The 27,141-nt window shown below is 49.5% G+C and overlaps 4 protein-coding genes across 5 annotated transcripts in view; all 4 read right to left on the bottom strand.

Moving 5' to 3' along the window:
* The window catches only part of LOC136955659 (ankyrin repeat and BTB/POZ domain-containing protein 2-like), a 9,276-nt gene extending 4,601 nt beyond the window's left edge, over window positions 1-4,675 (bottom strand). The window contains exons 1-4 of the mRNA XM_067249395.1: window positions 3,832-4,675; window positions 1,179-1,328; window positions 462-654; window positions 93-245 (exon numbers count right to left, since the gene is read on the bottom strand). Of these exons, the coding sequence (XP_067105496.1) occupies window positions 93-245; window positions 462-654; window positions 1,179-1,328; window positions 3,832-4,675 (1,340 nt within the window). The remainder of the gene's footprint in view (window positions 1-92; window positions 246-461; window positions 655-1,178; window positions 1,329-3,831) is intronic.
* The window catches only part of LOC136955007 (cytoskeleton-associated protein 5-like), a 57,800-nt gene that overhangs the window by 12,965 nt on the left and 17,694 nt on the right, over window positions 1-27,141 (bottom strand). The gene's annotated exons all lie outside the window — the stretch shown is intronic.
* On the bottom strand, window positions 7,908-14,413 carry LOC136955658 (USP6 N-terminal-like protein). Its single transcript, XM_067249394.1, is given in 17 exon segments — window positions 7,908-7,994; window positions 8,198-8,472; window positions 8,720-8,869; window positions 9,112-9,211; window positions 10,057-10,122; window positions 10,765-10,859; window positions 11,066-11,186; window positions 11,293-11,341; window positions 12,135-12,205; window positions 12,207-12,245; window positions 12,901-12,981; window positions 12,983-13,003; window positions 13,403-13,425; window positions 13,428-13,482; window positions 13,621-13,660; window positions 13,832-13,917; window positions 14,348-14,413. Coding segments are annotated over 17 exon segments (1,425 nt in total).
* On the bottom strand, window positions 17,475-25,717 carry si:ch211-71n6.4 (para-nitrobenzyl esterase). 2 transcript variants are annotated; one of them, XM_067248558.1, is made up of 10 exons: window positions 25,554-25,717; window positions 24,385-24,730; window positions 23,594-24,014; window positions 22,808-22,915; window positions 22,314-22,510; window positions 21,823-22,022; window positions 21,447-21,505; window positions 21,056-21,223; window positions 20,479-20,724; window positions 17,475-18,999 (listed from the first exon to the last, which is right to left on the bottom strand). In XM_067248558.1, the coding sequence occupies exons 2-10, from the start codon at window positions 24,709-24,711 to the stop codon at window positions 18,857-18,859; spliced, it is 1,869 nt and encodes a 622-aa protein (XP_067104659.1). In that variant the 5' UTR covers window positions 24,712-24,730; window positions 25,554-25,717; the 3' UTR covers window positions 17,475-18,856. The 2 variants fall into 2 exon arrangements, with proteins under 2 accessions (XP_067104659.1, XP_067104660.1); XM_067248559.1 differs by lacking the exon at window positions 25,554-25,717 and adding an exon at window positions 25,142-25,167.

Here is a 27,141-nt window from a genome sequence, read left to right as displayed (position 1 = left end):
TGCACATTTGTAAACTACACATTTTTTAAATATGGCCTGTTGTAAACTGGACATTATGTTAACTTGACCAGTTGTAAAGTTGACCATCTCACCACAGCTGTCGTGGCTCGCAGTCCATCCCTGGGAGGAGCTGGCGAGATGTCTGTGTGACATCATCACTGTCCACCAATAGGCTTCTTCGGTGCTCAGCATGCGCCACGGCAATCCGGATCCACTCCACGAGAGGGGGGAGGAACAGGAAGTGCCTGTTGAGAGGGGAGGAACAGGTAAGTGAGGAACAGGAAGTGGGATAACAGGAAGTGGAGGAGAAGGAGGTACAGGAGCAGAGGAGGGATTGGACTTGAGACAAATGGATTACTAAAGCCAGTGGTTATAATTGATGCCAGATAAAGTGACAGAAAGTAACACTGAGTAGCACATACACACACACAAACACACACTCACCACACACACACACACACCTCTCTCTGTGCAGGGCCATGGTAGGGGGGTTCTCCAGGGACTCTTCCTGGGACGACAGGAAGTAGAAGAGAGTGTGCAGGGCGTCCGAAGCCCATGATACTGGCTGCTGATTGGCTGGTCGAGCAGGGCTGAGGGTGGGGCCAACTGTTCGGAAGCAATGCATGTGGCGCATGGCCTGAGACACCAGGTCACCTGACAGGAAGCAGGAAGTAGTCATATTATATTTAATACAACACAGAACATTTATACATATATACAGCAAACCAAAGCTGTATGTAAATCTTCCCCTCTTGTTCAGGGGTGACCATAACTCTGAGTCTGAGAATCCACAGAAACACAAACCAGGTTAGAATGTTCTGGACTTTATTCAAGTGTTATTTTAAATGGATCAACAGATGAGGTAAAACACAATGAGGACACTCATAAAAAGGGTGTGAGTGTGTGTGTCTGCATGCATGTGTGTGTGTGTGTGTCTGCATGCATGCGTGTGTGTGTGTGCTCTGGATAAGAGCGTCTGCTAAATGACTAAATGTAAATGTGTGTGTGTGTGTGTGTGTAAGAGAGAGCGGGGGTGGTGACACATGGAGGTGAATGTGAGGCCTTGTTTTCCTGGAACAACCAAGAGACTGTTACCTAGTGTCAGTGTACTCACTTACACACACACTTACACACAGACCCCACCCCCATACCCCACCCTGACACACACCCAGACTCACTGAGCTCTGAGATGGTTCCTACACAGGTAGAAAGCAGGGCATGTTCCAGGCTGCTAAGCTCCATCTGCAGGTACACCTCCTCCCTGCTCCCCCCTGGAGCCTGGACACCCTGCAGGTACCAGCTCACCTGGCCTGGTACGGACAGCTCACCTGGAGGGTGGGGTGAGGGAAGGGGTGAGAGAGGGAGAGCATCAGAACAATTATTTAGAATCCAGGAGTGCTAGTAATACATTGGAGAAGATACCCTCCTGTAGGGTTACACTACAACCCTGCTCCTGGAGAGATACCCTCCTGTAGGGTTACACTCCAACCCTGCTCCTGGAGAGATACCCTCCTGTAGGGTTACACTCCATGCCTTTTCCAGCACACCTGATTCTAATAGTTTGCTAGTTGCTGTGTTGAGTCAACCTCCATTCCCAGAGAAAGTTTGAATCAGCCACTTTTTTCCAACATAAAGTCTGAGCTACCCAGCCACTCATATGTGAAGAACATCATCCACACCCCCCCTATAAAGAACACAGGACCCAACCTATACACACACACACACGGAAAAACACTACAAAAACACACACGGTCATTGTGTCATGATGAGAGGGATGTTTAGCTGACTCTCATTCTCCTGAACAATAGAAACAGCTTTCTCTCCTCTCTACTGAGGCCGGGCCAGGGAGGAAGGGGGAGGGGGGAGTGAGAAGGGGGAGAGAGGGGTGGGTTGGAGAGGGGGAGAGGGTTGACTGTGATTACAAATTCAATAGGTCGTTCAACTCCTAACATTGTAATAACAAAGTATGCACAGAGGGCTGCTTTGTGTGTGTGTGTGTGAGAGTGAGTGTGTGTTTGAGTGTGTGCATGTTTCTGGGGGTAATTTAGGTCAGACTCCATCACGCTGGTGTTGACGCCTCCATAGAACCAACCCCCTCCACCAGCTTGTTCATAGTGAGTTAAGATTGTTCTCCACACAGGCCTGTTCACACACCTACAGAACAGGTCTGTGTGTGTGTGTGTGTGCCTAGAGAACAGGTCTGTGTGTGTGTGTGTGTGCCTACAGAACAGGTCTCTGTTCATGCAGACCATTCATTCACAACAAGAGGCCAGTCTTCAGTGTGGACAAAGCACAACATCATGTTTTCTGATCCCTACCTGTGAAGTGCGTGTGTGTGTGTAGTGTGTGTGTGTGTGGTGTGTGTGGTTTGTGTGTGTGTAGTGTGGTGTGGTGTGTGTGCTCTCCTACTGTGTACACTCCATGTCCGTGTTCCCGTAATCATCTGTGATTAAGTCATTTCCTTTCACTCTCCACTCGTGTGTGTAGTGTGTGTGATGTGTGTGTGTGTGGTGTGTGTGTGTGGTGTGTGTGTGATGTGTGTGTGATGTGGAGCATCATGGACCTCTGCAGAAACTCAGGAACTGTTGGGTCAGAACATCTCCCTCATATATAATTTATTTATATTTGGTCTCCATATGCAACTAGCGTTATCGTTTTATATCTTTTTCTGATTATATCTTGTATTAACTTTGTATTCTATGTTTACTTCTGTCCACTTTGCTGCTCCAATGCCTGGATGTTCCCATTGTGGGACGAATAAAGGTATATCTTATCTTATGTTATGTTATATGTCCATGGGTGATCAGGAATGTCTCTATTCTCAGTCATGTCCACATTTCGACTCTCATCACTAAAGAGAGGAGAACAGAGAAGCCTAAAAAATAATAGATTAAAGAAGAGTACAGTAGAGTACTGTAGAGTCCTAATCAAGTACTCATCAATGATGCAAACTTTTGGGGGAAAATCTTCTTCTTGTTGCCTCCTGCCTTGCTCTACATAGCTTTGTAGACTAACTTACGTTTGTTGTGCATCCAGGAAATGAAAAAAGGTGCGCAATGACAATAAATCATATTGATCATGCAACCAAATACAGATTCAAACTAAAGTAACAAGCGTGGCTTTAAAATGTAAGAAGTAGAAAGTACCGATATTTGTGTAAAAAAGTATTGCTAGCAGAAAAATCGACTTAAGTACAGTAACAAAGTTACTGTACTTTGTTACTTACCATCTCTGCTAAAACACACACACACACACACAGACCATCACACAGACAGACCAACACACAGACAGACCAACATACGCACACACACACACACACACACACACACACACACACACACACACACACACACACACACACACACACACACACACACACACACACACACACACACACACACCTGGCTCCAGCCATCCCAAAGTGTGTTTAGACACCACAGGTCTGACACCAGCAGGATTACACTGTCATCACTGATGACTCATCACTGCCTTCCCGCCCAAACTGAGAGGTCGAAGAGAACACATTCTGCTCCAGTTCAGACTCTTTAACAATGTACAAAAGATACAGCCTCACTGTGGTGCCTGATAAACCATGACAACCATTCCTGCCTAACTGAGGCAAGTTGACACCAGCAACGTGTGTGATTAACGAACAGGAGTCAGCACACAGTTTTAACAGGAGGGATGGTTGTACAGGGATCCAACTCGACACAGGTTTAGATTTGACATGTTCTTCATTTAATTCTTCATTCTGCTAAACGAAGACTACATTGTTACATTGAAACTATGTAGGTTATACTCACAGAAGTATCAAAAGGCAATAAAACTCACCGCTGGCGTTTTTACCGCAAATGAGGTGTTCGTAGCTCTGCAGGACCCCCCATAGCTCCGTGTCATTGCTCACGAGCCCCTCCACGACCTCGGCGGTCACCGTGACATGGGTTTCCCCGCAGCCCCTCTCGTGCGCCATCACCATGCGCACCCGCGCGCCCACCTCCTCTGCCAGGCTCTCTATGCACGCGGTCATGCATATCGCGGCGTACTCGTGGATACGGACGGACACACGGGTGTCCACCATCCACCGGAAAAACCGTCCTACGGAGAGAGTCAGCCCGCAGCGTTCGGATTTGCCCAGTTTACGGCGCGTGTCACCGGATCTCATGCAGTGCAGTGAGATGGCCCTCACCGTCCCCGCCACGCACTTCTCTGCGAGCCCCCAGCTCAACACCAGCCTCGCGGCACTCTGGACCTCAAAACGTGTGCATCGCCGATGCAGCTCGCTGAGTCTCTGTGTCTCACGTGAGATCCGAAGAAGAGCTCTCCGCAAAAGCACAGACAGACGGTGGATAGCGTCTGCGGAGAACGAGGCGTCTTCGATGCCGTTTTTACGCATGACGTCACCCACCTCCTGATCGGTCCAGGGGTATTCTTCCAGCTCCGGTAACCGGGGGCATTTAGAGAGAATGTCCTCCACGTCCTCCGGTCCAGCGCTGTCCGTGTCCCAACTCCCGGTCCTGCCGTTCAGAGAGCCTGCATGGTGCCACCACGTCCCCGGCGGCGGGGAGCTCGCGTGCGCCTTGGAGTGTCGGGATCGGGACGAGGAGATGCTCAGAGACTTACCGGAGTTCGAGGCTCCGTACCCCGAGTCCAGACTGACGTCTTCCAGGATCTTCATCGGGAGACAACTCGTCTCCGGTAGGGTTTGACTGTTGGGTATCAACAAGGTTTAGGCTACGCCGGTCACTTTACGCACGTGAGACATAAATAAAAGGAAGCCCGCGTTTCTATTTCACCACATTGGCGAGAAACACAAGACACGCACTATACAGATTCCGTGCTGCCCCTAGCAGTCTGACAGATAGCTGAGGTGGAATCTAACAGGTCTGTGTGTGGAGTCGCTAGTTGTTTCTGACAGATGACTGCGTCCTCTCACGCACGGTGTTGAAAACTGTGGCCAACTTTAAAAAGGGAGGGCAGACCTTACAGAGGACCAATCATCTGTTGATGCTCCGTAACCAATCAAACACCGGTCACCGCTTATACACGCGCAAACAACAAAAACAAAAAATGAAGTTTAGAATCAACATTAAACGAAGCTGTTTTTAGGCTATACAGTCTGATTAGACTAGACGCGTTTTATTATTAAGCATGATAGCAGTCATCCATGTTTTTAAAACATTCTTCCAGCTCCCCATGGACATTTCAACGACTATCAAGCAGAAAACCTGTAAAGTCCAAAGATAATGATTAAAATCTCACCTTTATTTTTAAGTCCACATTGTCTTCTTACTGGTCAGATAAATACATGTTTTACATGTTATGAATTCATCTATACTTAAAAAATATATTTATTACATAGTAGGTACCATGGGCAATTCTAGGATCAGACCTTTAGGGGGGCTCAGCCCCCAATGAGAATGCGAAATGGAAACAGTGTCTTGCAAAAGTGTTAAACCCCCTTGATAATAAATCACAAATTTCACTGGATAACAATCAATACATTTATTTATTATTATGCAAAATATTGAATGCCTTAAAAAACTGAAATCTGCGCCATGAAATTAACTACCTACTTCTTCTCCTTTGGTTTTACTGGCAGACTACCAACGTTAAAGGTGCATGGCGACACTGAATATTAAAACTATTTAAAGCCTGTCACTAACAGACACGTTTGCAAACTCTTACGTTAGAGCACTAAACTTAAAACTTATTTAAGATAATAACAATTCATAATAATTCAATTTTTTGAATTTTTAATAATTATTTTTAGGGGTGCTGAGATGAAATGTAGGTGTGCTTGAGCACCCCTAAAAATAGTCTAAAATTGCCACTGGTTGGTACAATTCCTGTCCACCCTGTTCCTGTGATGAAACGCTCCCCCAGTTTTACGGAGCGTTAGCGACGTCACGTGCCATGTAGAAGGGTTAGGGACCATTTTAAACTAAATGTTTAAATTGAACTTTACACGCATAGCCTTATGTATGACATCAACTTGCCATAAAACACAATACGAGAGATAGAGTTAAACGATATAAGCACAATAAGAGAGACGAGTTAAACGATATAAGCACAATAAGAGAGACAAGAGTCAAACGATATAAGCACAATAAGAGAGACAAGAGTTAAACGATATAAGCACAATAAGAGACACAAGAGTTAAACGATATAAGCACAATAAGAGACAGGGTTAAACGATATAAGCACAATAAGAGAGACAAGAGTTAAACGATATAAGCACAATAAGAGAGACAGGGTTAAACAATGGAAAGCATTTATTTGACCAAAAGACAGTGTCCAGGTTCATAGCATAGCCTGCTTTGCTATTCATGACCCCAAAAGAACGTCTTGACTTTTAAATGTAGGCTACACACATGACGTCTGACAACTGGACTTCCTACGTGGAGAGCAAAATAAAAAGCCTCCGACTCTAATGACGATCACAGAACTCTATCTGTCCTCTTTTCTGTCCACAGAACTCGTTGTGGCGTGTACGACTTTGCTTACAAAAGCAGACAAAATAGCTTACAAGCTTTTGAAAGAGGACATGGATTTTTTTTAAGGAAAATACAATCTAGCAAATATGAAAACTATTCCAAGTTGACTTGACAGCTGTGTCTCTGATTCCTAGAACCACCATGTACATGTTCATAAACTCTCCACTAGGTGTAGCACTACCACAACCTATTCTCTGTAAACTTATTTCCTTACAAACTAACTGACTACGGTTCGATAAAGGGACCCATTAATTTGAAATGAGGTCACACTTTAACGTTATTATCATAATACAAGGGAAGTGTTGACCATGTCAACTATTAGTACCTACATTTTTACAATCGTCATCATTTCACCATCTAAGCCCTTTTAATAAGGTCTCCTTCAACATACCTAGGCCTACTGAAATACAATAATAATAATAGGCTAGTCTACATTAACAAAAATGAACATCATCCCCTCCATAAAGTAAGTTTTAAATACCAAACATTCCAGCCAAACAAAAAGATTAAGCCCAAAGGATGCATTACCAGCACAATGTTACAGCTTTCATCCTGCTGTTTTTACTTAATAAATAAAGTTTGACCGAGAGAACCCAGAATATCCTCTATTCCTGAAGACTGCTGGTGTGCCCCTGGTGTGGTGTCACTCAATCAGCCTTCCCACAGATCCAGCTCTCTTCACCTGGAGGTGGAAACGCCCTTGATGAGTTTAGCCTGCATGGCAATATTACTGTTGCGATTACTGTAGCGCAGACCAAAATAAGGCAATTATTCCGATACAAACAACAAAGTAGCAAAGATATGAATACAACTATGCTCTCAAATTGTTTACAAAGACTTCATAAAGACAATGTCTCTAGCTAAACATGTTGCTCATCAATAAAAACATTACAAGACTATAAAAATGAAGGATGCTGTTTCAGCTGGATTAGAAGGGACTGTGGGGGCTGGGCTGGGGGGGCAGGCCTGGGGGGGCAGGCCTGGGGGGGCTGTGCTGGGGGGGCAGGCCTGGGGGGGCAGGCCTGGGGGGGCTGGGCTGGGGGGGCTGGGCTGGGGGGGCTGGGCTGGGGGGGCTGGGCTGGGGGGGCAGGCCTGGGGGGGCAGGCCTGGGGGGGCTGGGCTGGGGGGGCAGGCCTGGGGGGGCTGGGCTGGGGGGGCAGGCCTGGGGTGTCTGGGCTGGGGGGGCTGGGCTGGGGGGGCAGGCCTGGGGGGGCTGGGCTGGGGGGGCTGGGCTGGGGGGGCAGGCCTGGGGTGTCTGGGCTGGGGGGGCTGGGCTGGGGGGGCTGGGCTGGGGGGGCAGGCCTGGGGTGTCTGGGCTGGGGGGGCTGGGCTGGGGGGGCTGGGCTGGGGGGGCAGGCCTGGGGGGGCTGGGCTGGGGGTGTCTGGCCAGCGAGGAAGCTTCCTCCAGAGCAGTCAGTGAGTGACAGGCTGGCAGGCTGGGTCAGCCTGGAGGCCGGGGGTGGAGCCTGGGCCCACGGTGCAGACTGGGTCCTGGGGATCCTGCAGGGCGAGTGGGGAGCGCTGGGGGGCGAGGAGGGGGTGGCAGGCTGGGGCATGGGCCGACCCCCATCAAGGCTCTGCTGTGTGTGAGGAGGTGTGTGTGTGTGTGGAGGTGTCTGTGGAGGTGTGTGTGTGTGTGTATACACCAGCAGCTCTCTCTCTGAAGCACTGCCCCCTGGTGGCTGGTATGGGGGGGGCCCTGCATGCAGTGGCCCGTCCGGGCTGAGGGGGCCCTGGCAGTGGACGAGAACGGGGTCTGGGGAGGGCGGGGGGTCGTCCTCCCCCAGAGCCTCCTTCCTGTCCTCCTGGGGGCTGTGGTCGGGGGAGATGCGGTCTGGAAGGTAGCTGGAGAGGTGGAGCCTCAGGCCAGCTCCGGGCCGATGTGTCCCCAGGGAGGGGGCTCCTCTGGGGGGCCAGGCTGGGCTGGGCCCTGGGACCTCCGCACCCAGAGGCCTCTGAGGAAACTCCTCCGGTTTGGCTGTGGACAGAACACACAGCAGGGTTAGAGGTCAGGGTGTACCTGGGGTCAGGGTGTACCTGGGGTCAGGGGTCAGGGTGTACCTGGGGTCAGGGGTCAGGGTGTACCTGGGGTCAGGGGTCAGGGTGTACCTGGGGTCAGGGTGTGCCTGGGGTCATGGTGTACCTGGGGTCAGGGGTCAGGGTGTACCTGGGGTCAGGGTGTGCCTGGGGTCAGGGTGTGCCTGGGGTCAGGGGTCAGGGTGTACCTGGGGGCGGTTCCAGCTTTCTCCTGCGTAGCTCCGTCATGGAGGCCTGCAGGTGCTGGATGATGATGTCATCGCTGTGGAGGAGAGAACGGCCGATGGTCTCCTGCAGGAACTCCCTCAGGTCCTCCAGACACATGGCCTGTAGACGCTCTGCACACACACACACCATACACACACACACACACCATACATACACACACACACACCATACAGACACACCATACATACACACACACACACCATACAAACACACACCATACAGACACACCATACATACACACACACACACACACACACCCATACATACACACAGAAACCATACACACATGAGAGAGGTAAATGTTGACAGTCCCCCCCCCTGTGTGAGTGTGTGAGTGTGTGAGCGGCCTCACTGTGGTGCACCCTCAGCAGGGTGAGGGCCATGGCTGTCAGGACGCACTCTCCCTCCAGGATGAACACATCCCACAGCCTCAGGGTCAGGGTGAAGGGGGTCTGGGACACACACACACACATACACACATACACACCACACGTCCACCCGACACACACACACACACATGCACACCACACGTCCACCCGACACACACACACACATGCACACCACACGTCCACCCGACACACACACACACATGCACACCACACGTCCACCCGACACACACACACATACACACCACACAAATACACAAACACACAAAATTATACAGTACACTGTCACTCTGTGGTTTTATTTCCATCAGGCTCTCTCTCTCTCTCTCTCCCCTTCTCTCCTCAACAACCCTCTCTCTCTCTCCATCTCTACTGTTCAGGAGTTCAACTTGGTTCTGACCCAGGCCACAGCCCCCCCCCCCCCCCCCCCCCAGGAACATGCTGACAGGGCTAGTTCCTCCACAGCCCTCAGGGCTGAGGGCTGTGGATGCAGAGAGGGTGATGAGTGGATGTTTGGTTAAACCTTTCTGGATCGAAGCTACATTTTCTGAACATCCATTGCAGATGTAAAATGTCTGGGAAAATGTTCTTCTTAGATTTGATTCCTTAATGGCTGCCAGTAATTCTGACTGCTGTAATGTTGCAGTGATGTTGGATTTTTGAACCTTCCAAAACTGTTTTGAATATATTTTTCCAACCTTTAGAAACGTTTTATTGAAAATATTTGTTCAAACTTAGTTTTCAAAACTTTTTTGTCACAACTTTTTTTCAGATGTTTTCTTTTCAAAACTTTTTTTCAAAAGTTTTTAAACGTTTTAAAAGTTTTTTTTATAAAAAAGTGTTTTTGGAAATATTTGTTCTAACTTTTCAGGGATTTTGTTGTTGTTGAAAAAGAATTGTGCTGTTCTCACCCTGTCAATGAAACACTGCAGGAACCACTTAGTGCTGTAGATGCCTGTAGACATCTGCTCCTTATCCTGGAGAGAGAGGGGAGAGGAGGGAGAGAGAGGGGGTGAGGGAGGAGAGGAGTGAGGCGGGGGGAGACAGAGAGAGAGGGGGAGGGGGAGATGAGGAGAGAGAGAGGGGGGAGGGGGGAGGAGACAGAGAGAGGGGGAGATGAGGGGGGAGAGGAGGGAGGAGACAGAGAGAGAGAGGGGGATGAGGGGGGAGAGGAGGGAGACAGAGAGAGAGAGAGAGAGGAGGGGGGAGACAGAGAGAGAGAGGGAGGAGGGGGGAGACACAGAGAGAGAGAGAGAGAGAGAGAGGGATGAGGAGGGAGAGAGACAGGGAAAGAGAGAGAGGGATGATCAGAGCTAGACTCGTGTCTCTCAGCAGGTGGGATAATAAAGTATCAGATCCACTAGTTTATAACCTATTCTAAACTCCTTAACCTTAACAAGTCAGGTGGCTGAGCGGTTAGGGAATCGGGCTAGTAATCAGAAGGTTGCCGGTTTGATTCCAAGCTGTGCAAAATGACGTTGTGTCCTTGGGCAAGGCACTTCACCCTACTTGCCTCGGGGGGAATGTCCCTGTACTTACTGTAAGTCGCTCTGGATAAGAGCGTCTGCTAAATGTAAACCTGCTTGCGTAACGCAGGGCACCCTGAAGGTGGACCTCACCAGATGTTTCTTCAGCCTGGGGAGCAGCTTGGAGATGACCTGGTCGTGATGCACCTGGAACCTCAGCAGCTTAGGAAAGCCAGGGACAAAAAACCCTGGGCCAGGAAATACAGTCCTGTTCTTTAATAACATTTATGAATAACATAATAAACCTCTATAATAACATTTACTCTTTTATCACAACATCACTGAGGTAATAACGAGAACCAATGAGTGTGTGTTGTGATTGGTTGGACCCCTGCACATGTAACATGCGATTGGTGGAATCCCATCATATCTGAGTGGTGATTGGCCCACTCACCGTGCATGGCGTGTTTGTGATTGGTCAGCAACTGCGCCAGGGCCCAGAAGGCATCCTCTTCGTTCAGGAACATGAGCAGCAGGGCAGCCACCTGACTCATGCCCTGACAGTAGCTCACTTCCTGGGGTCAGAGGTCAGGGGTGGTTGTTAACCTGCGACCTCTTGATGTGCATGCAGATGCTCTAACCACTAAGCAGCACATCACACAGGAAGCAGGGAAGTCTCACCGTGTTGTAGACAGAATACGCAGACAAGACCTGGAACAAGGACTGCTGTCTGGGGGGAGGGAGAGGAGAGGAGAGGGGAGGGAGGAGAGGGAGGAGAGTGGAGGGAGAGGAGAGGAGAGGGAGGGGAGGGAGGGGAGGGGAGGGGAGGGGAGGGGAGGGGAGGAGAGGAGAGGAGAGGAAGAGGAGAGGAGAGGGGAGGGGAGGGGAGGGGAGGGGAGGTGAGGAGAGGGAGGAGAGGAGAGGAGAGGAGAGGAGAGGAGAGGAGAGGAGAGGAGAGGGGAGGAGAGGGAGGAGAGGAGAGGGGAGGGAGGAGAGGGGAGGGGGAGGAGAGGGAGGAGAGGGAGGGGAGGGAGGAGAGGGGAGGGAGAGGAGAGGAGAGGAGAGGGAGGAGAGGGGAGAGGGAGGAGAGGAGAGGGAGGAGAGGGGGAGGAGAGGTGAGGAAGGAGGAGAGGGGAGGAGAGGTGAGGTGAAGGAGGAGAGGAGAGGGAGGAGAGGGAGGAGAGGGGAGGGAGGAGAGGGAGGAGAGGAGAGGGGAGAAGAGAAGAGAAAGAGGGGGCAGTGATTAGCTGAATCACCCACCACCATCCCCACCACCCCCACATAGCAGCAAGGTTACAGCTCAGAAACCCACACACATGCAACCACCCAACCACACGCATGCAACCACCCACCCACACGCATGCAACCACCCACCCACACGCATGCAACCACCCAACCCACACGCATGCAACCACCTACCCACACGCATGGCAACCACCACCCACACGCATGCAACCACCCACCCACACGCATGCAAACCACCCTCCCACACGCATGCAAAACACACACAGCTGGTAACTTACTTGACTCCAAATCGATCCATGAACATGATATGGTTCCTGAATGTTCTGTTGATGTCCAGATCAATCTGTTTTTATTTCTGAAGAGGATATTCTGGCTTGCTCTTTCATTTTCTAAAAAAAATACAAAATAAAGATAAAACAATGACACTGCTTAAGCTACTTCTGAAAACAAACATACAATAATAATATTCTGTTATTTTGTTGTTGTTGTTTTGAGTAAACAGGACGGGGTGAACCCTGTGACCTCTGTTGTTTGTGTTTCTCACTTTCATCTCCATCTGTTGGTTTTAACTGATCTAATCCTCTGGGTTTTTTGGGGGGGAAGCATTTGGTGTGAGTGTGTGTGTGTGTGTAATCCTTCAGTTTGACAGCTATGGAGAACAATCCGGCCATATTGTGTTTGTGTCTGTCTGTGTGTGTGTGTCTCTGTGTGTGTGTGTGTATGGTGTGTGTGTGTGTGTATGGTGTGTGTGTGTGTGTGTGTGTATGGTGTGTGTGTGTGTGTGTATGGTGTGTGTGTGTGTGTATGGTGTGTGTGTGTGTGTGTATGGTGTGTGTGTGTGTGTGTGTGTGTATGGTGTGTGTGTGTGTGTGTGTGTGTGTATGGTGTGTGTGTATGGTGTGTGTGTGTGTGTGTGTATGGTGTGTGTGTGTGTGTATGGTGTGTGTGTGTGTGTGTATGGTGTGTGTGTGTGTGTGTGTGTGTGTATGGTGTGTGTGTGTGTGTATGGTGTGTGTGTGTTTGAGAGAGAGTCCTACCTCGTACTTCCCCCTGGTGTTCAGTCTTCATCTTGTCCAGGTCCAGCAGCAGAGCCCAGACCTGCCCTCTCACCTGCAGGGGGAGGCCCCTTGTACACTCTCCTCCTCATCTGGGGGGCAGAGAGAGGGGGCAGGGACAGGGGGCAGGAGAGGGGGCAGGGACAGTGGTCAGGGACAGGGGGCAGGGCACAGGGGGCAAGGGAGAGGGGGCAGGGACAGGGGGCAGGGAGAGGGCACAGGGGGCAGGGAGAGGGGGCAGGGACAGGGGGCATGGGAGAGGGCACAGGGGGCAGGGGAGAGGGGGCAGGGGGCAGGGAGAAGGCACAGGGGGCAGGGAGAGGGGGCAGGGAAAGGGGGCAGGGAGAGGGGGCAGGGAAAGGGGGCAGGGACAGGGGCAGGGACAGGGGCAGAATGTAAACACATGGGGGGGTGGTGAGTTTTCACAGAGAGCAGTGGGTGAGGCTTTCCACTCTAAGTGTGATTTGGATGTGTGTGTGTGTTAGTCTCACTCTGTCACTGTTTCTATATTTATCCATTTCTTCATCATCTTCAGCCATTTGTCCACCCTGTCCACCTCCTGCTGCTTCCTCTGAGGAAGAGAACACACAGTCACACACCGGCCCCCCTACAGACCCCCCCCAGCAGCCCCCCTCCACCGGACCCCCTCCCCCTGTACCCCCCAGACCCCCCTCCCCCCCCAGACCCCCTTTCCCCGGCTCTCCTATACCTTCTCCTCCAGGGCAGTAGTGTTCTGCAGCTCCTCCTCACTGAGGGACAGAGGAAGAGCAGGTGAGGACAGGAACACTGGGGCCACCTGGGGGTCCCCCCAACTGATACACCTGTGTGTGTCACATATCAGGTGTGTGTGTGTGTGTGTGTGGGGGGGGGTGTGTGTGGGGGGGGTGTGTGGGTGGGTGTGTGTGTTAGAGATGACTTACTGCAGGAAGCCAAAGCGGTCTGTGACTCTGTAGAGACCTGTAGTCTGCATCTTCCACTGGTCCCTCTCTCCTCCCTCCTGCCTGCCCTGGACACACACACACACACACACACACACACACACACACACACACACACACACAGGAGTCAGATGCAACTTAAAACTCAAACACGCACACTCGCACACACACGCAAAACCATTGAAGAGCTTCAGAGAGCTAGAAAACCATGACCATGCTGTAACTCCTGGAATCCATCACACTACTTAATGAGCACAGACTACCTCACCTGTATGCAGTACCTGGCTACACAGACCACCTCACCTGTATGCAGTACCTGGCTACACAGACCACCTCACCTGTATGCAGTACCTTGCTACACAGACCACCTCACCTGTATGCAGTACCTGGCTACACAGACCACCTCACATGTATGCAGTACCTGGCTACACAGACCACCTCACATGTATGCAGTACCTGGCTACACAGACTAGGTAGCGATGAGGATCCAGAACTTACCGTGTCGTACTTCAAGATGATGTCTGCTCGTTCCTCCGCTATCAGCGTTGCAATATCTTTCTTCATGTCAATATCTGCGAGGACGACAACACAAAATAAAAATAAAAAGTAGTCATCAGCCAACGCAGAAACACTGAAGGCAAACAGATGGCTGTGGGCAAATTTATCGTTTTTAAAAACAAAAGATGACAGATGCTTGTAAACCACTCAGATCTTCGTATGATAGTTAAGAAAGGGTTAGGGTTACCTAACCCAGGTGGACATTTCTACAGTACATGTTTGAAGTTGATGTTTGCAAGGTCTGAATTCTGGAGAGGTTAATTAAGGTTAGGACGTTTTAATATTTACAGCAAGGAAAACTCCAACCCTAGCCCCACCCCCTAGCCCCAGCCCCAGGCCCCTAGGCCCCACCCCCCAGCCCCAACCCTAGCCCCACCTCCAGCCCCAACCCCCAAAACCCAGCCCCAACCCTAGCCCCACCCCCGAGCCCCCAACCCCAACACCAACCCCCCACCTCCAGACCCAACACCACCCCCACCTCCAGCCCCAACACCACCCCCACCTCCAGCCCCAACCCCAACCCCAGCCCAGCCCTTTCCTCACTAGCTGGAAGGGAGACCACTAGACCAACCAGACTGCTTCAAAAAATGTTCCCTCTCAAACAAAGAGTGGATGCGTAATCCCAGTTAATCACATTCTCCAGCGCAAGATCCCAGGGTCATAATCTGGACGCGCGTTAACCCTCTGGATTAGGAATATCTCCAACAGCAAGATTATGCAATCAAAGTGTGTGATTCAGGATTCCAGAACAAAGGGAGTTCCATCAAATAACTATTGTGTGGTTTTAGGCCGAGGGCCCAATCCTAACCCTCGTTTACCCCCTCTACAGCAGTGTCTCTACACACCTGTGTGGTCAGGGGGCAGTGTCTCTACACACCTGTGTGGTCAGGGTTACAGTGTCTCTACACACCTGTGTGGTCAGGGTACAGTGTCTCTACACACCTGTGTGGTCAGCAGGGTACAGTGTCTCTACACACCTGTGTGGTCAGCAGGGTACAGTGTCTCTACACACCTGTGTGGTCAGGGGGCAGTGTCTCTACACACCTGTGTGGTCAGGGTACAGTGTCTCTACACACCTGTGTGGTCAGGGTACAGTGTCTCTACACCTGTGTGGTCAGGGGCAGTGTACAGGTAGGATCCAGTGCAGGGGACCAGGGGAGGTGAACTCTGAGGTGGTGTGAGGAGATCAGAGTTCTAGAGGGGCTGATGCTGTCATGTCATGTTATATGACTGAACTGCTGCACTAGGTCACTCTGATGGGGTCCCTCTGCAGGCTCTAACCCTTCTCTCTCTCTCTCCCCCCCCTCTCTCTCTCCCCCCCCCCCCTCTCTCTCCCTCTCCCCCCCTCTCTCTCTCTCTCCCCCCCTCTCTCTCCCCCCCTCTCTCTCTCCTCTCTCCCCCGTCTACCTCTCTCTCCCTCCCTCTCTCCCCCTCTCTCTTCCTCTCGCCCTATCTCTCCCCCCTCTCCCTCCCCCCCCCTCTCCCTCTCTCTCTCCCACTTCACCCCCCTGCTGTGTGGGGTTGTGGTAACTGGAGTGCCCCTGGTAAATAAACACCGTTCCTGGACTCCTGACCACAGAAACACACTGTAAGAACTCTGGGCTTCGGATCCTTGGTCTTCTGCTGTATTTCTATTTGCATTTTACTTTGGACCAAGGTGCTGAATGAAAGTGTAATAAGTGAAAGTGTGAAACTGGACTGTAGGATTACCTCTATTCTCTCTGATGTCACACATCTGGACTATATATCTCTTTCACTCGCTCTTTTTTTCATTCCCTCTCCGTCTCTCTCTCTCTCTCTCTCTCTCTCTCTCTCTCTCTCTCTCTCTCTCTCTCTCTCTCTCTCTCTCTCACACAGGTTCAATGACAATGCCAAACTGATGAAACCCTCGTGCATCTGTATGTTAACTATGATGATAACACTATTTAAGCTCGAGCTGGCCGATGCAGAGCCGTGTGTTGGAATTTACTTCAGCGGCCCGGTTTCACCTCAAATTTAACAGAACGTCATTGAATCGCTCACGTTTATTAAACATCGAGCACCAACGGGTGAGACCTTGCACGTTAAACCACTGCGTTGTGTAGAAATACAGATATATGTACGTCGGTATTTGTGTGATAACAAAGCGGTACATGACTAAATGCTTAAAAAATAGCGGTGTATTTACCTTATATTTTGGATATCTCTGCGCTATCCGTGCAGTTACAAAACAAAGACTTCCTTTTGGCATTATTTTGTTGCTCGTGAAATGTTGAGATTCAGCGGAGCTGTCACCGAAATCGCAGAGATGACAACAATAGCCCGTTCCCGGTCCGCCGGAACGCAAGCAGCCAACGGGGTCGCGAGCCTGTGATACATTAGTGCAGAACGGTACACTGAGCACGCGCGGCAGCGTGGCACTGGTGACAGAAACACACGAGAGCTTTCTGATGCTGTCTTAAAGGTACAGTGATGCAGACGGTTTGTTATTTTTCTCTCGACTCACCTCGTGCGATGTGGTACCCGGCTGGGTGTATTTGCGCTGTGGCGCCCTCAGCTGGACATAGTTTTAGTCGTTTCTATTGTGCCTGAAGTGAAAACTAGCCGTCCTTTTAGTTAGTACATGGGAACCAGATAGGCCCTACATGGATTATAGACATGTTTGCTATTCTGCTAGCTTCACAGAATTTAACCTCGAAAACAGAGTTCAAGTACTGACAATCACAAAAAACCACAGCCACTAGGTTCGTGAAAGTTCTCATGGCCGTATGGTATACGGTACCAGAGCATCCCGTCTGTTAGACACTACCGGAGCATCCAGTCTGGTAGACGGTACCGGAGCTTCTAGTCTGGTAGACTTTTGTTGTTGTTGCCATATTCGTATTTATGTATTTTATGTCGGCTACTGTGCTAGGACCTATTTGTCGCTTATGTCTCAATGGCAGATGCCTTTCCTGGCCCTAACCCTAGTTCTTACTACATATCTGCTGCAGCGTTTTAAATGGCGTTTACTGTTAACTTTTACGTCACAATCATTTCACTTTCCAGAATGGCCTTGTTATACTGGCCACATGACACTAAATCTCAGTTTGGTGTCAACTTCCTTTATTAAGTGATCTCTTTATGATCTTTGAGTATTCAGACATGATGCATGACAGGTGAAAAACATGTTTAACAGCATAGTGTGCAGTAGTACAAAACAGCAGAATGGTTCTGATAACACAAGGTTAATGAATAACCCAGCAGATGTGCTGGCGAACACAAACAGAGGTCAGAGGAACATGGTCTGACAGGAGAGATCAAAGCTGTGACAGGAAGACATCCTCTCTTTCATCCCTCTCTTCATCCCTCTCTTCAGCCTGACGTGCTTCTGGAACAGATGCATGAAAGAAACGTTTTCAAAGGATGGTGTGTGTGTGCGTTTGAGTGTGTGTGCATTTGAGTGTGTGTGCATTTGAGTGTGTGTGCATTTGAGTGTGTGTGCATTTGAGTGTGTGTGCATTTGAGTGTGTGTGCGCAAGTGTGTGTGAATGTGAGTAAAGGCTGCCAGCTACACAAAGTTAAGTAAGCAGAATCCTGCCAGTGATGGCAGGAGGCATTCTGGGTGCGCTGCATGACGCATTAGCCTCATTCTGTTGCTTTAAGCCTGAGTGCAAAGATACAAATGAAAGAACATAAACAAAACAAGGTCTGTGTTTCCCTCAAAGCAAAACATACTTGTAACAGTCAGAACATCAGCTCGTATAAAAGCACCACCACGGTGACAAGGGCGTCATTATCTACTCAGTATTCATCTCCTGAGACCAGCGGAGAAGCTGTTTAAAATGTTGACAGTTTACAAAACATGCTTGGGTTTGGCTCAAACATATTTTAAGGAAAACATTTTGTACAACATAGCAAGCCAAATGCATGACTATAACAAATAAAAGATTAAACTATAATACTACTTAACCAACTAGAATTACATTCACGTTTGTCACCTCATTAGGATATCCTAAATGTCCTCTAAATTGGACTAAATCATTACTAAAGGGACATTTGGTTGCAAAGTTATTAACCCCAAATCAATGTCCATTAGAGGGGATATAAATAATAAAGCAGATTTTTCTCTGTGTATCATATTATATTAATATAATATATTATATTCCTGTCATTCTAGTGGATGTATCTCAGGGAGCTATGCAAAACATACAGGAAGTGACATCATCATTGTATACAACAGTGCAGTGGGTTTTACATTTCATCATTTCAAGTGGAAATAAACAAGTAACATATATCCCTTCTTTAAAAACTTTCTCTAATCACATCAGTCAAAAAGAACTCCAGAAGACCTTGGATCCAGAGGATGTAACATGACCTTGGATGCAACATCCAACTGCCGATCATTACGGTATTTATTCTGTCTCCACGTCTCCTCACTGCTCCTGTGTTCCTCCTGGGTGAGGGGGTCAGGGGTGAGGGGGTCAGGGGTCAGTTGATCCAGGCGTAGCTGTAGAAGCCGTTCTCCTCCCACAGTCTGCAGCGGTCAGCAGAGTAGGAGCTCACCACCTTCAGACTGGCCGACAGCACCGCAGTGCCTTCTGGGTACTCTGGCCAACCCTCCGGCATCTTACCTGCCGATGAGGAGAGGAGGAGGAAGAGCAGGCAGGTTAGGATGGACAGGAGGAGGAGGAAGAGCAGGCAGGTTAGGATGGACAGGAGGAGGAGGAAGAGCAGGCAGGTTAGGATGGACAGGAGGAGGAGGAAGAGCAGGCAGGTTAGGATGGACAGGAGGAGGAGGAAGAGCAGGCAGGTTAGGATGGACAGGAGGAGGAGGAAGAGCAGGCAGGTTAGGATGGACAGGAGGAGGAGGAAGAGCAGGCAGGTTAGGATGGACAGGAGGAGGAGGAAGAGCAGGCAGGTTAGGATGGACAGGAGGAGGAAGAGCAGGCAGGTTAGGATGGACAGGAGGAGGAGGAAGAGCAGGCAGGTTAGGATGGACAGGAGGAGGAGGAAGAGCAGGCAGGTTAGGATGGACAGGAGGAGGAAGAGCAGGCAGGTTAGGATGGACAGGAGGAGGAGGAAGAGCAGGCAGGTTAGGATGGACAGGAGGAGGAGGAAGAGCAGGCAGGTTAGGATGGACAGGAGGAGGAGGAAGAGCAGGCAGGTTAGGATGGACAGGAGGAGGAGGAAGAGCAGGCAGGTTAGGATGGACAGGAGGAGGAAGAGCAGGCAGGTTAGGATGGACAGGAGGAGGAGGAAGAGCAGGCAGGTTAGGATGGACAGGAGGAGGAGGAAGAGCAGGCAGGTTAGGATGGACAGGAGGAGGAGGAAGAGCAGGCAGGTTAGGATGGACAGGAGGAGGAGGAAGAGCAGGCAGGTTAGGATGGACAGGAGGAGGAGGAAGAGCAGGCAGGTTAGGATGGACAGGAGGAGGAGGAAGAGCAGGCAGGTTAGGATGGACAGGAGGAGGAGGAAGAGCAGGCAGGTTAGGATGGACAGGAGGAGGAGGAAGAGCAGGCAGGTTAGGATGGACAGGAGGAGGAGGAAGAGCAGGCAGGTTAGGATGGACAGGAGGAGGAGGAGGAGCAGGCAGGTTAGGATGGACAGGAGGAGGAGGAAGAGCAGGCAGGTTAGGATGGACAGGAGGAGGAGGAAGAGCAGGCAGGTTAGGATGGACAGGAGGAGGAGGAAGAGCAGGCAGGTTAGGATGGACAGGAGGAGGAGGAAGAGCAGGCAGGTTAGGATGGACAGGAGGAGGAGGAAGAGCAGGCAGGTTAGGATGGACAGGAGGAGGAGGAAGAGCAGGCAGGTTAGGATGGACAGGAGGAGGAGGAAGAGCAGGCAGGTTAGGATGGACAGGAGGAGGAGGAGGAGCAGGCAGGTTAGGATGGACAGGAGGAGGAGGAAGAGCAGGCAGGTTAGGATGGACAGGAGGAGGAGGAAGAGCAGGCAGGTTAGGATGGACAGGAGGAGGAGGAAGAGCAGGCAGGTTAGGATGGACAGGAGGAGGAGGAAGAGCAGGCAGGTTAGGATGGACAGGAGGAGGAGGAAGAGCAGGCAGGTTAGGATGGACAGGAGGAGGAGGAAGATCAGGATGAAGAGTGTCTCACCCTCTCTGGCCAGGTGGACGAGGCTGTGGATGATGAGCTCCTGGAAGGCTGCGTCCTGGGACGACAGCCCCCCCAGCAGCCCCTCCAGCCCCAGGAAGAAGGCCACGGTGTCCAGGCCGTGGAAGGAGAACCGTCCAGGGAAGGACCACAGCCCCCCCACGGGGGCCCCGGGGGCCCCCTGCACCGCCACCGGCCGGGACGGGGTGTGTGTGACCAGGTAGCGGTGCACAGGACTGCTCAGGGCCGCTGTGGGGGATAAACATGGAACACACACTTTTAGAACAGGCCCTTTACGCACCCGTTTTAATCTAATCTGACTGAAGAGCTCCAAGTCCCAGTTTCCCAGACATGGATTTATCATCGTCCTAGAAATCTTCATTTAATTGTTCTGTAAGTTTAGGACTAGGCTGAACCCCTTCAGGTTGGTTATGGGAGCTGATGCATGGGCACTTGTGAAGCCCTCTCAGACAGCTTGTATAGAGGGCTGTACTCTGAGACAGCTTGTATAGAGGGCTGTACTCTGAGACAGCTTGTATAGAGAGCTCTACGGAGGAGGAGCCGGGATCTGAGCGCCCACCTGCTGCACTCCTGGCCAGGTGGTTGTTGGGGCAGGTGGCCCTCAGGTCAGACACCATGGTGGTGAAGGCCCTCTCGGGGCAACGGACAGGGGTGGGGCAGAGCGCTGAGCTGGGGTACAGAGCCAGCGCCTCCGCAGAAACATTCCCTCCAAACGAGTCTAGTTTCTCTGAATAGACACACAGAAGAAAATTAAAAAATTTTGTATATATGAAAGTTGTATATAAAATATTTACTATTTATCCTTCTCGTAAAGAAAATGTAATGATGTTTGCTGTATAAATTCATAACATTGTATGTAGGTATTAACGTTTAAGTTACGATGCCTACAGCCATTGGGTTTTACTGCCCCCGGCTGGCCGGATAGAAGGAAGTCAACAGTTGGTTCTCACCCCTCACGAACCAATCATAGTCCCCCCACGTCCACATGGAGATGTTGTCATAGGGCGGTCTAGGAAACACACACACACCTAGTTAATGTAAATGTGTCAAGTGTAACTATAATCTACACCAGACCAGGTCCACAGATTGGAGGATGACTCCAGAGGAGAGCACAGATTGGAGGATGACTCCAGAGGAGAGCACAGATTGGAGGATGACTCCAGAGGAGAGCACAGATTGGAGGATGACTCCAGAGGAGAGCACAGATTGGAGGATGACTCCAGAGGAGAGCACAGATTGGAGGATGACTCCAGAGGAGAGCACAGATTGGAGGATGACTCCAGAGGAGAGCACAGATTGGAGGATGACTCCAGAGGAGAGGCTCACAGGAAGTCCATCTCTTGCTCTGTGGTTCCTATGAGGAAGGGCACGTCGCTGAAGTGGCCCCCCTCCTCCCAGATCTGCAGGGGGGGGGCCGGGAGGAGGTGCCCGTCCACCACTGCCACCGCCCCCAGCATCTCCCCCCGGGTGGGCAGGTCCAGCAGGGCATCTGCTCCCCACGATGGGTACTGGCTCCAGGGGATGGCCTGGGGGGGGGAGGGGTCATGAGGGTGTGTGTGAGGGCTGTCTTTGTGTGTATGTGTGTGTGTATGAGGGTTTTGTGTATGTGATAGTGTGTGTATGAGAGTGTGTGTGTGTGTGTGTGTGTATGAGAGTGTGTGTAGGTGTGTATGAGGGCTGTGTGTGTGTGTATGAGGGCTGTCTGTGTGTGTATGAGGGCTGTCTGTGTGTGTGTGTGTGTGTGTGTGTGTGTGTGTGTGTGTGTGTGTGTGTGTGTGTGTGTGTGTGTGTGTGTGTGTGTGTGTGTGTGTGTGTACCTCGAGTATCTGTGTGGCGGTCAGCTGTCTGAGACAGGCCAGGTGAGAGCAGCCTGTACGGTTCAGGAACATCAGGTTATCTCTCTCCGCCCTTTCCAGCGAGGCGTTTAGCAGAGCCGAGCCACTCTGGTCCACCGCCGCCCAGAACAGCCCCATCGCCAGGGGAGACATCATCAGCACCCACACAGAGGTCCCACCTAGAGACAGGAACCAGGGGGGGTTATACCATCATGTACCACTGAGCTATACCCTTCCCCATGTTCTACCACTGAGCTATACCCATCCCCATGTTCTACCACTGAGCTATACCCATCCCCATGCTCTACCACTGAGCTATATAAATGACTAAATGTAAATGTATACCCATCCCAAGCTTCTCGTACAACTAACTCATACCTCATATTCATTTAACAGACGTTTTTATCAAATGATGATTGGGATTCTAAACTACGTTCTGCTACTGTGCTGGGGCCAGTGTGCTGAGGTGTTGGTACCTGAGCTCTGGCCCAGGATGGTGACCTTGTGAGGATCTCCTCCGAAAGCATGGATGTTCCTCTGGACCCACTGCAGGGCTGCGATCTGGTCCATGAAGCCGTAGTTTCCTGGGGGAAATTTTAAGGGTAGCATTTTAAGGGCAGCTACAGTATCTAATAAAAGTATGTGATTTAGAACGCAGCCTTAATCTCATGGAATATAATGATTTTAAAGAATTAAAGGTAACAGACCTGCAGTAAAGGCTGTGTGTGGTGTGTGTGTGTGTGTGTGTGTGTGTGTGTGTGTGTGTGTGTGTGTGTGTGTGTGTGTGTGCATGTAGGTGTGTGAATGTGTGAGGGTCTTTGTGTGGAATGGAAGTAAAACCTCAAAGTTCTGGCAGTGACTAGAGAAATATATTACCACTAATGCAAAATCATTTCTAGGCCATTAAATATTCACATCTTAATGGATAGGTGTACACTGCTTTAAAGAGCGAACACAACAGGGAACACAGCCTAAATACTATGAATATTTTAGAGTTGTGTTAGTGCGGTAACCAGCTGAGATCCCTCCCCCTCTCTCTCCCCTCCCACTCTACCTTTCTCCTTCCCCCTGTCTCTCTGTGTCTCTCTCTGTGTCTCTCTCTGTGTCTCTCTCTGTGTGTCTCTCTCTGTGTGTCTCTCTCTGTGTCTCTCTCTGCGTCTCTCTCTGTGTCTCTCTCTGTGTCTCTCTCTGTGTCTCTCTCTGTGTCTCTGTCTCTCTCTGTATCTCTGTCTCTCTCTCTCTACCTCCCCCCTCCTCCCTACCTGAGGTGTTGGTGGGAGAGCCCTCTCTCAGCACCTCCAGGGCCAGGAACCCGAGGGCGTTGAGCCGGTAGTTGAAGCTGACGTAAACGATGCCTGTCTTTAATGCCAGCGCCTCCGAGGGAGCGTAGCCCTCTTCCGCCCCACTGAGCATGTGCAGGAAACCCCCATGCAGCCACACCATGACGGGCAGGGGCATGGCGGGTGCCATGCAGGGGGTCCACACGTTGAGGAACAGGCAGTCCTCGTTTCCCATAACCGTCCCGGCGGAGGACAGCGGGCGCACCTGAGGGCACATGCTGCCCACCCGTGTGGCATCCCTCACCCCCTCGCCACACGCCGGGCGCTCCGGGGGCGCCCAGCGCCGCTGGCCCGTGGGGGGCGCGGCGTAGGGAATGCCTTTGAAGGAGTAAGCGCCGTCTTTCTGAGGAGGACAAGGGGGTGGGGGTGTGGGGGGGGGGGTGGGGGGGTGTAGCTCAGTGGTGGTTTTGGAATCCCCCCTGTGCAGCACATACAGTCTGGTCTGGGCCTGTGCAGCACATCCAGTCTGGTCTGGGCCTGTGCAGCACATACAGTCTGGTCTGGGCCTGTGCAGCACATCCAGTCTGGTCTGGGCCTGTGCAGCACATACAGTCTGGTCTGGGCCTGTGCAGCACATACAGTCTGGTCTGGGCCTGTGCAGCACATACAGTCTGGTCTGGGCCTGTGCAGCACATACAGTCTGGTCTGGGCCTGTGCAGCACATACAGTCTGGTCTGGGCCTGTGCAGCACATACAGTCTGGTCTGGGCCTACCTGTGTTCCTCTGAAGCGTCCGCAGTCCGTGGTGACCTCCAGGTGTCCAGGGCGCGGGGTCTGGGCCAGGTACGCCAGGTAGCCAGCGAGGGACAGCAGGGCGGCTACCCCCACACAGAGGAGGAGCGAGCAGCGTCTGGACAGGACCAGGGCGGGGCCGACGTAGCGTCTGTGACGTACATACTGCACCTCCTCTTCCTCCTCCTCCTGCACCAGGTAGCGGTACTCCATCCTCTCACACATCTCCAGACCCTCCTCACTCAACTCCAGACCCTCCTCACACACCTCCAGACCCTCCTCACACACCTCCAGACCCTCCTCACTCATCCCAGTTCAGATGGCACACCTGCAAAGGGAGGGAACAGCGGACAACTGTTCAGAGTGGTTTTATTTCGGTCTGCTTTATGTTACTGCTGGCCTAAGACCTTAAGATTCATCTAGATGTCAAAGCAAGTATTAATAGTAGGCAACCAAGAGCAATTTATTTGTCAGAATTCCGAAAAATAAAGCTGTAATTGCGAGAATTAAAGTCGGAATTCTAAAAAAGGAAATCTCAATAGGCATTTTTTGCCAATTTTTGGTGCTAACTTTGCTCAGTGCCCGCTAAATACCGTTCCTTGACTCTGGCCATCGAAACACTGTTAAAACTACAAACTTCTGATTCTTGATCTTCTGCTGTAGTTTCTATGTGCATTATTTATATGTCGCTTTGGATAAAATAATTTGCGAAAGGAATTCAATGAAACAGGATACTTACGGATGGTTTTCTGACTATGAAGACTCGAATTCCTTATAAGGAAAAATATCCCATCTTTAAGAACTTAGTGTTAACTACTACAGGGACGGTGGGTAAACTCGACAGGAAAAACTATTTAAGGAATAGCCTGCTACAGTAGTTAGGCCTGCACTGGAGGGTAATCACTGCAGCTGCCAAGCTTTATGTTCATAATCAGCGGAAATGCACGTTTCCCTTGTTCCCAGACAAAATTTAACTCTAGTGACAGCCTCGAGTTCTGTCAAAAATAAACAGTTTTCTGTGTTTTTTTAAGGAATTGTCTTTGATAAGCTACTTTTTGTAATAGGAATGTCTGCCTTTAGGAGCTACTACGTGCAAACCAAACAATATCAGTAACAAGACAGTCAAGTTTTATACTTAACTAACTACTTACGTTGTTAGCTTCCAAACTCTGCCTTGCTGAGACAACTCTAGACTATATCATATGCATATTTAAATAACGCGTTACATATTTCATACATACACTACACATAACTGTTCAGTGTAAAACACGTGAAATTGTCAACTCTTATTCTCAGACAAGCAATTATTTGCGTCTGAAACCGTCATAAACATGGCATCACGTTCCAAAACATTCGTTTTCTCATTTAAAGGGGCAGTTGCGATCCGGTTGCACTGAACTTGACTTAACAGTGAAGTTATTTGAAGTGTTCACAAAAGTAATACTTCTCAAATCCTATGAGCAGGAAAATATCTAAAAATTATTTCTATAGGCTATGCAAATACCATGATCTACAAATGTTCCACTGTTTACAAATGTGTTTTTTTCACCCACAAGCAGCTCCATACTCTCCTGCCTGGCATTTAAACAGTTGTAAGTTTCTGTACTTAAGTAGATTTTTCTGGTATCAGTACTTTACGTCACTATTTATTTAACTTGTAAATTTCTATACACAAATATATGTACTTTCACTGTGTGAATATTTATTTATTTTTTGTTATTACGTTTTGAAAGGTTGAAAACTTTTTTGCCAAAATATTTTTTCAATCTTTCTAAACTTTTTGGGCTAAACTTTTTTATCTGAAATATTTTTTCAACAGACGTAACAAACGTCACAAATGTTTTCAAAAAGGTTTTAGAAAATAGGTACAAAAATAACATACATTTATAATAGTTTTGAAAGGTTTAAATATTTTTATATATACTTGAGTAAAAAGTGTAGTCAGTACTTCAACTTTTACCAGAGTCTTTTTAAACATTAGAATCTGTACTTTTACTTGAGTGAAGGATGTGTGTACTTTTTCAATTTCTGCATTTGAATATATATTTATGATTTGTATACATGAGTATACAAATCATAGTATTGTAAAAAATACTTACACTTTGTGTGTGCGGTTCTAGAAATGTCAAATCTGCTATTCAACGTGTTGAATCTGCATTTGTCGATTAAGTAATACTTTTTTCCAATTAACTTTATTAGAACTCGTTCATTGCTTCTTCTGATGACACAATTTTGATAATTTTCAACACAGTAAATAGTGGTAATAGTAAAATAGTAAATAGTGGTATTTCATATAGCCAGCTTTAGTGAACGTTTATCGTAAGATAATAGCTTTAGCTTTAGTTTAAAGGTATGTGAGTGTAATGATGTGTAATTCATGTAATTTGACATGGATGCGATGAGAGAAAGAATGACTTGCAGATAGTATTGAGATGTGTAGTAGAGGAGATAATATTGAGATGTGTAGGAAAGGAGATAATATTGAGATGTGTAGGAAAGGAGATAATATTGAGATGTGTAGGAGAGGAGATAATATTGAGATGTGTAGGAAAGGAGATAATATTGAGATGTGTAGGAAAGGAGATAATATTGAGATGTGTAGGAGAGGAGATAATATTGAGATGTGTAGGAGAGGAGATAATATTGAGATGTGTAGGAGAGGAGATAATATTGAGATGTGTAGGAGAGGAGATAATATTGAGATGTGTAGGAAAGGAGATAATATTGAGATGTGTAGGA

Source organism: Osmerus mordax, chromosome 13, assembly GCF_038355195.1.
Source record: "Osmerus mordax isolate fOsmMor3 chromosome 13, fOsmMor3.pri, whole genome shotgun sequence".
Taxonomy (NCBI): domain Eukaryota; kingdom Metazoa; phylum Chordata; class Actinopteri; order Osmeriformes; family Osmeridae; genus Osmerus; species Osmerus mordax.
The sequence above is the reverse complement of the archived record's forward strand: the minus strand, read 5'-3'. Positions and strand labels throughout refer to the sequence as shown.

Excerpts from the sequence above, each read along its gene's own strand:
- si:ch211-71n6.4 (XM_067248558.1), bottom strand. The coding sequence starts at position 24,711 with ATGAGTGAGGAGGGTCTGGAGGTGTGTGAGGAGGGTCTGGAGGTGTGT. Across the intron at positions 22,511-22,807 it reads CATCCTGGGCCAGAGCTCAG|GTGGGACCTCTGTGTGGGTG; the intron begins GTACCAACACCT and ends TCCTGTCTCTAG. Across the intron at positions 21,506-21,822 it reads GAGCAAGAGATGGACTTCCT|ACCGCCCTATGACAACATCT; the intron begins GTGAGCCTCTCC and ends TGTGTTTCCTAG.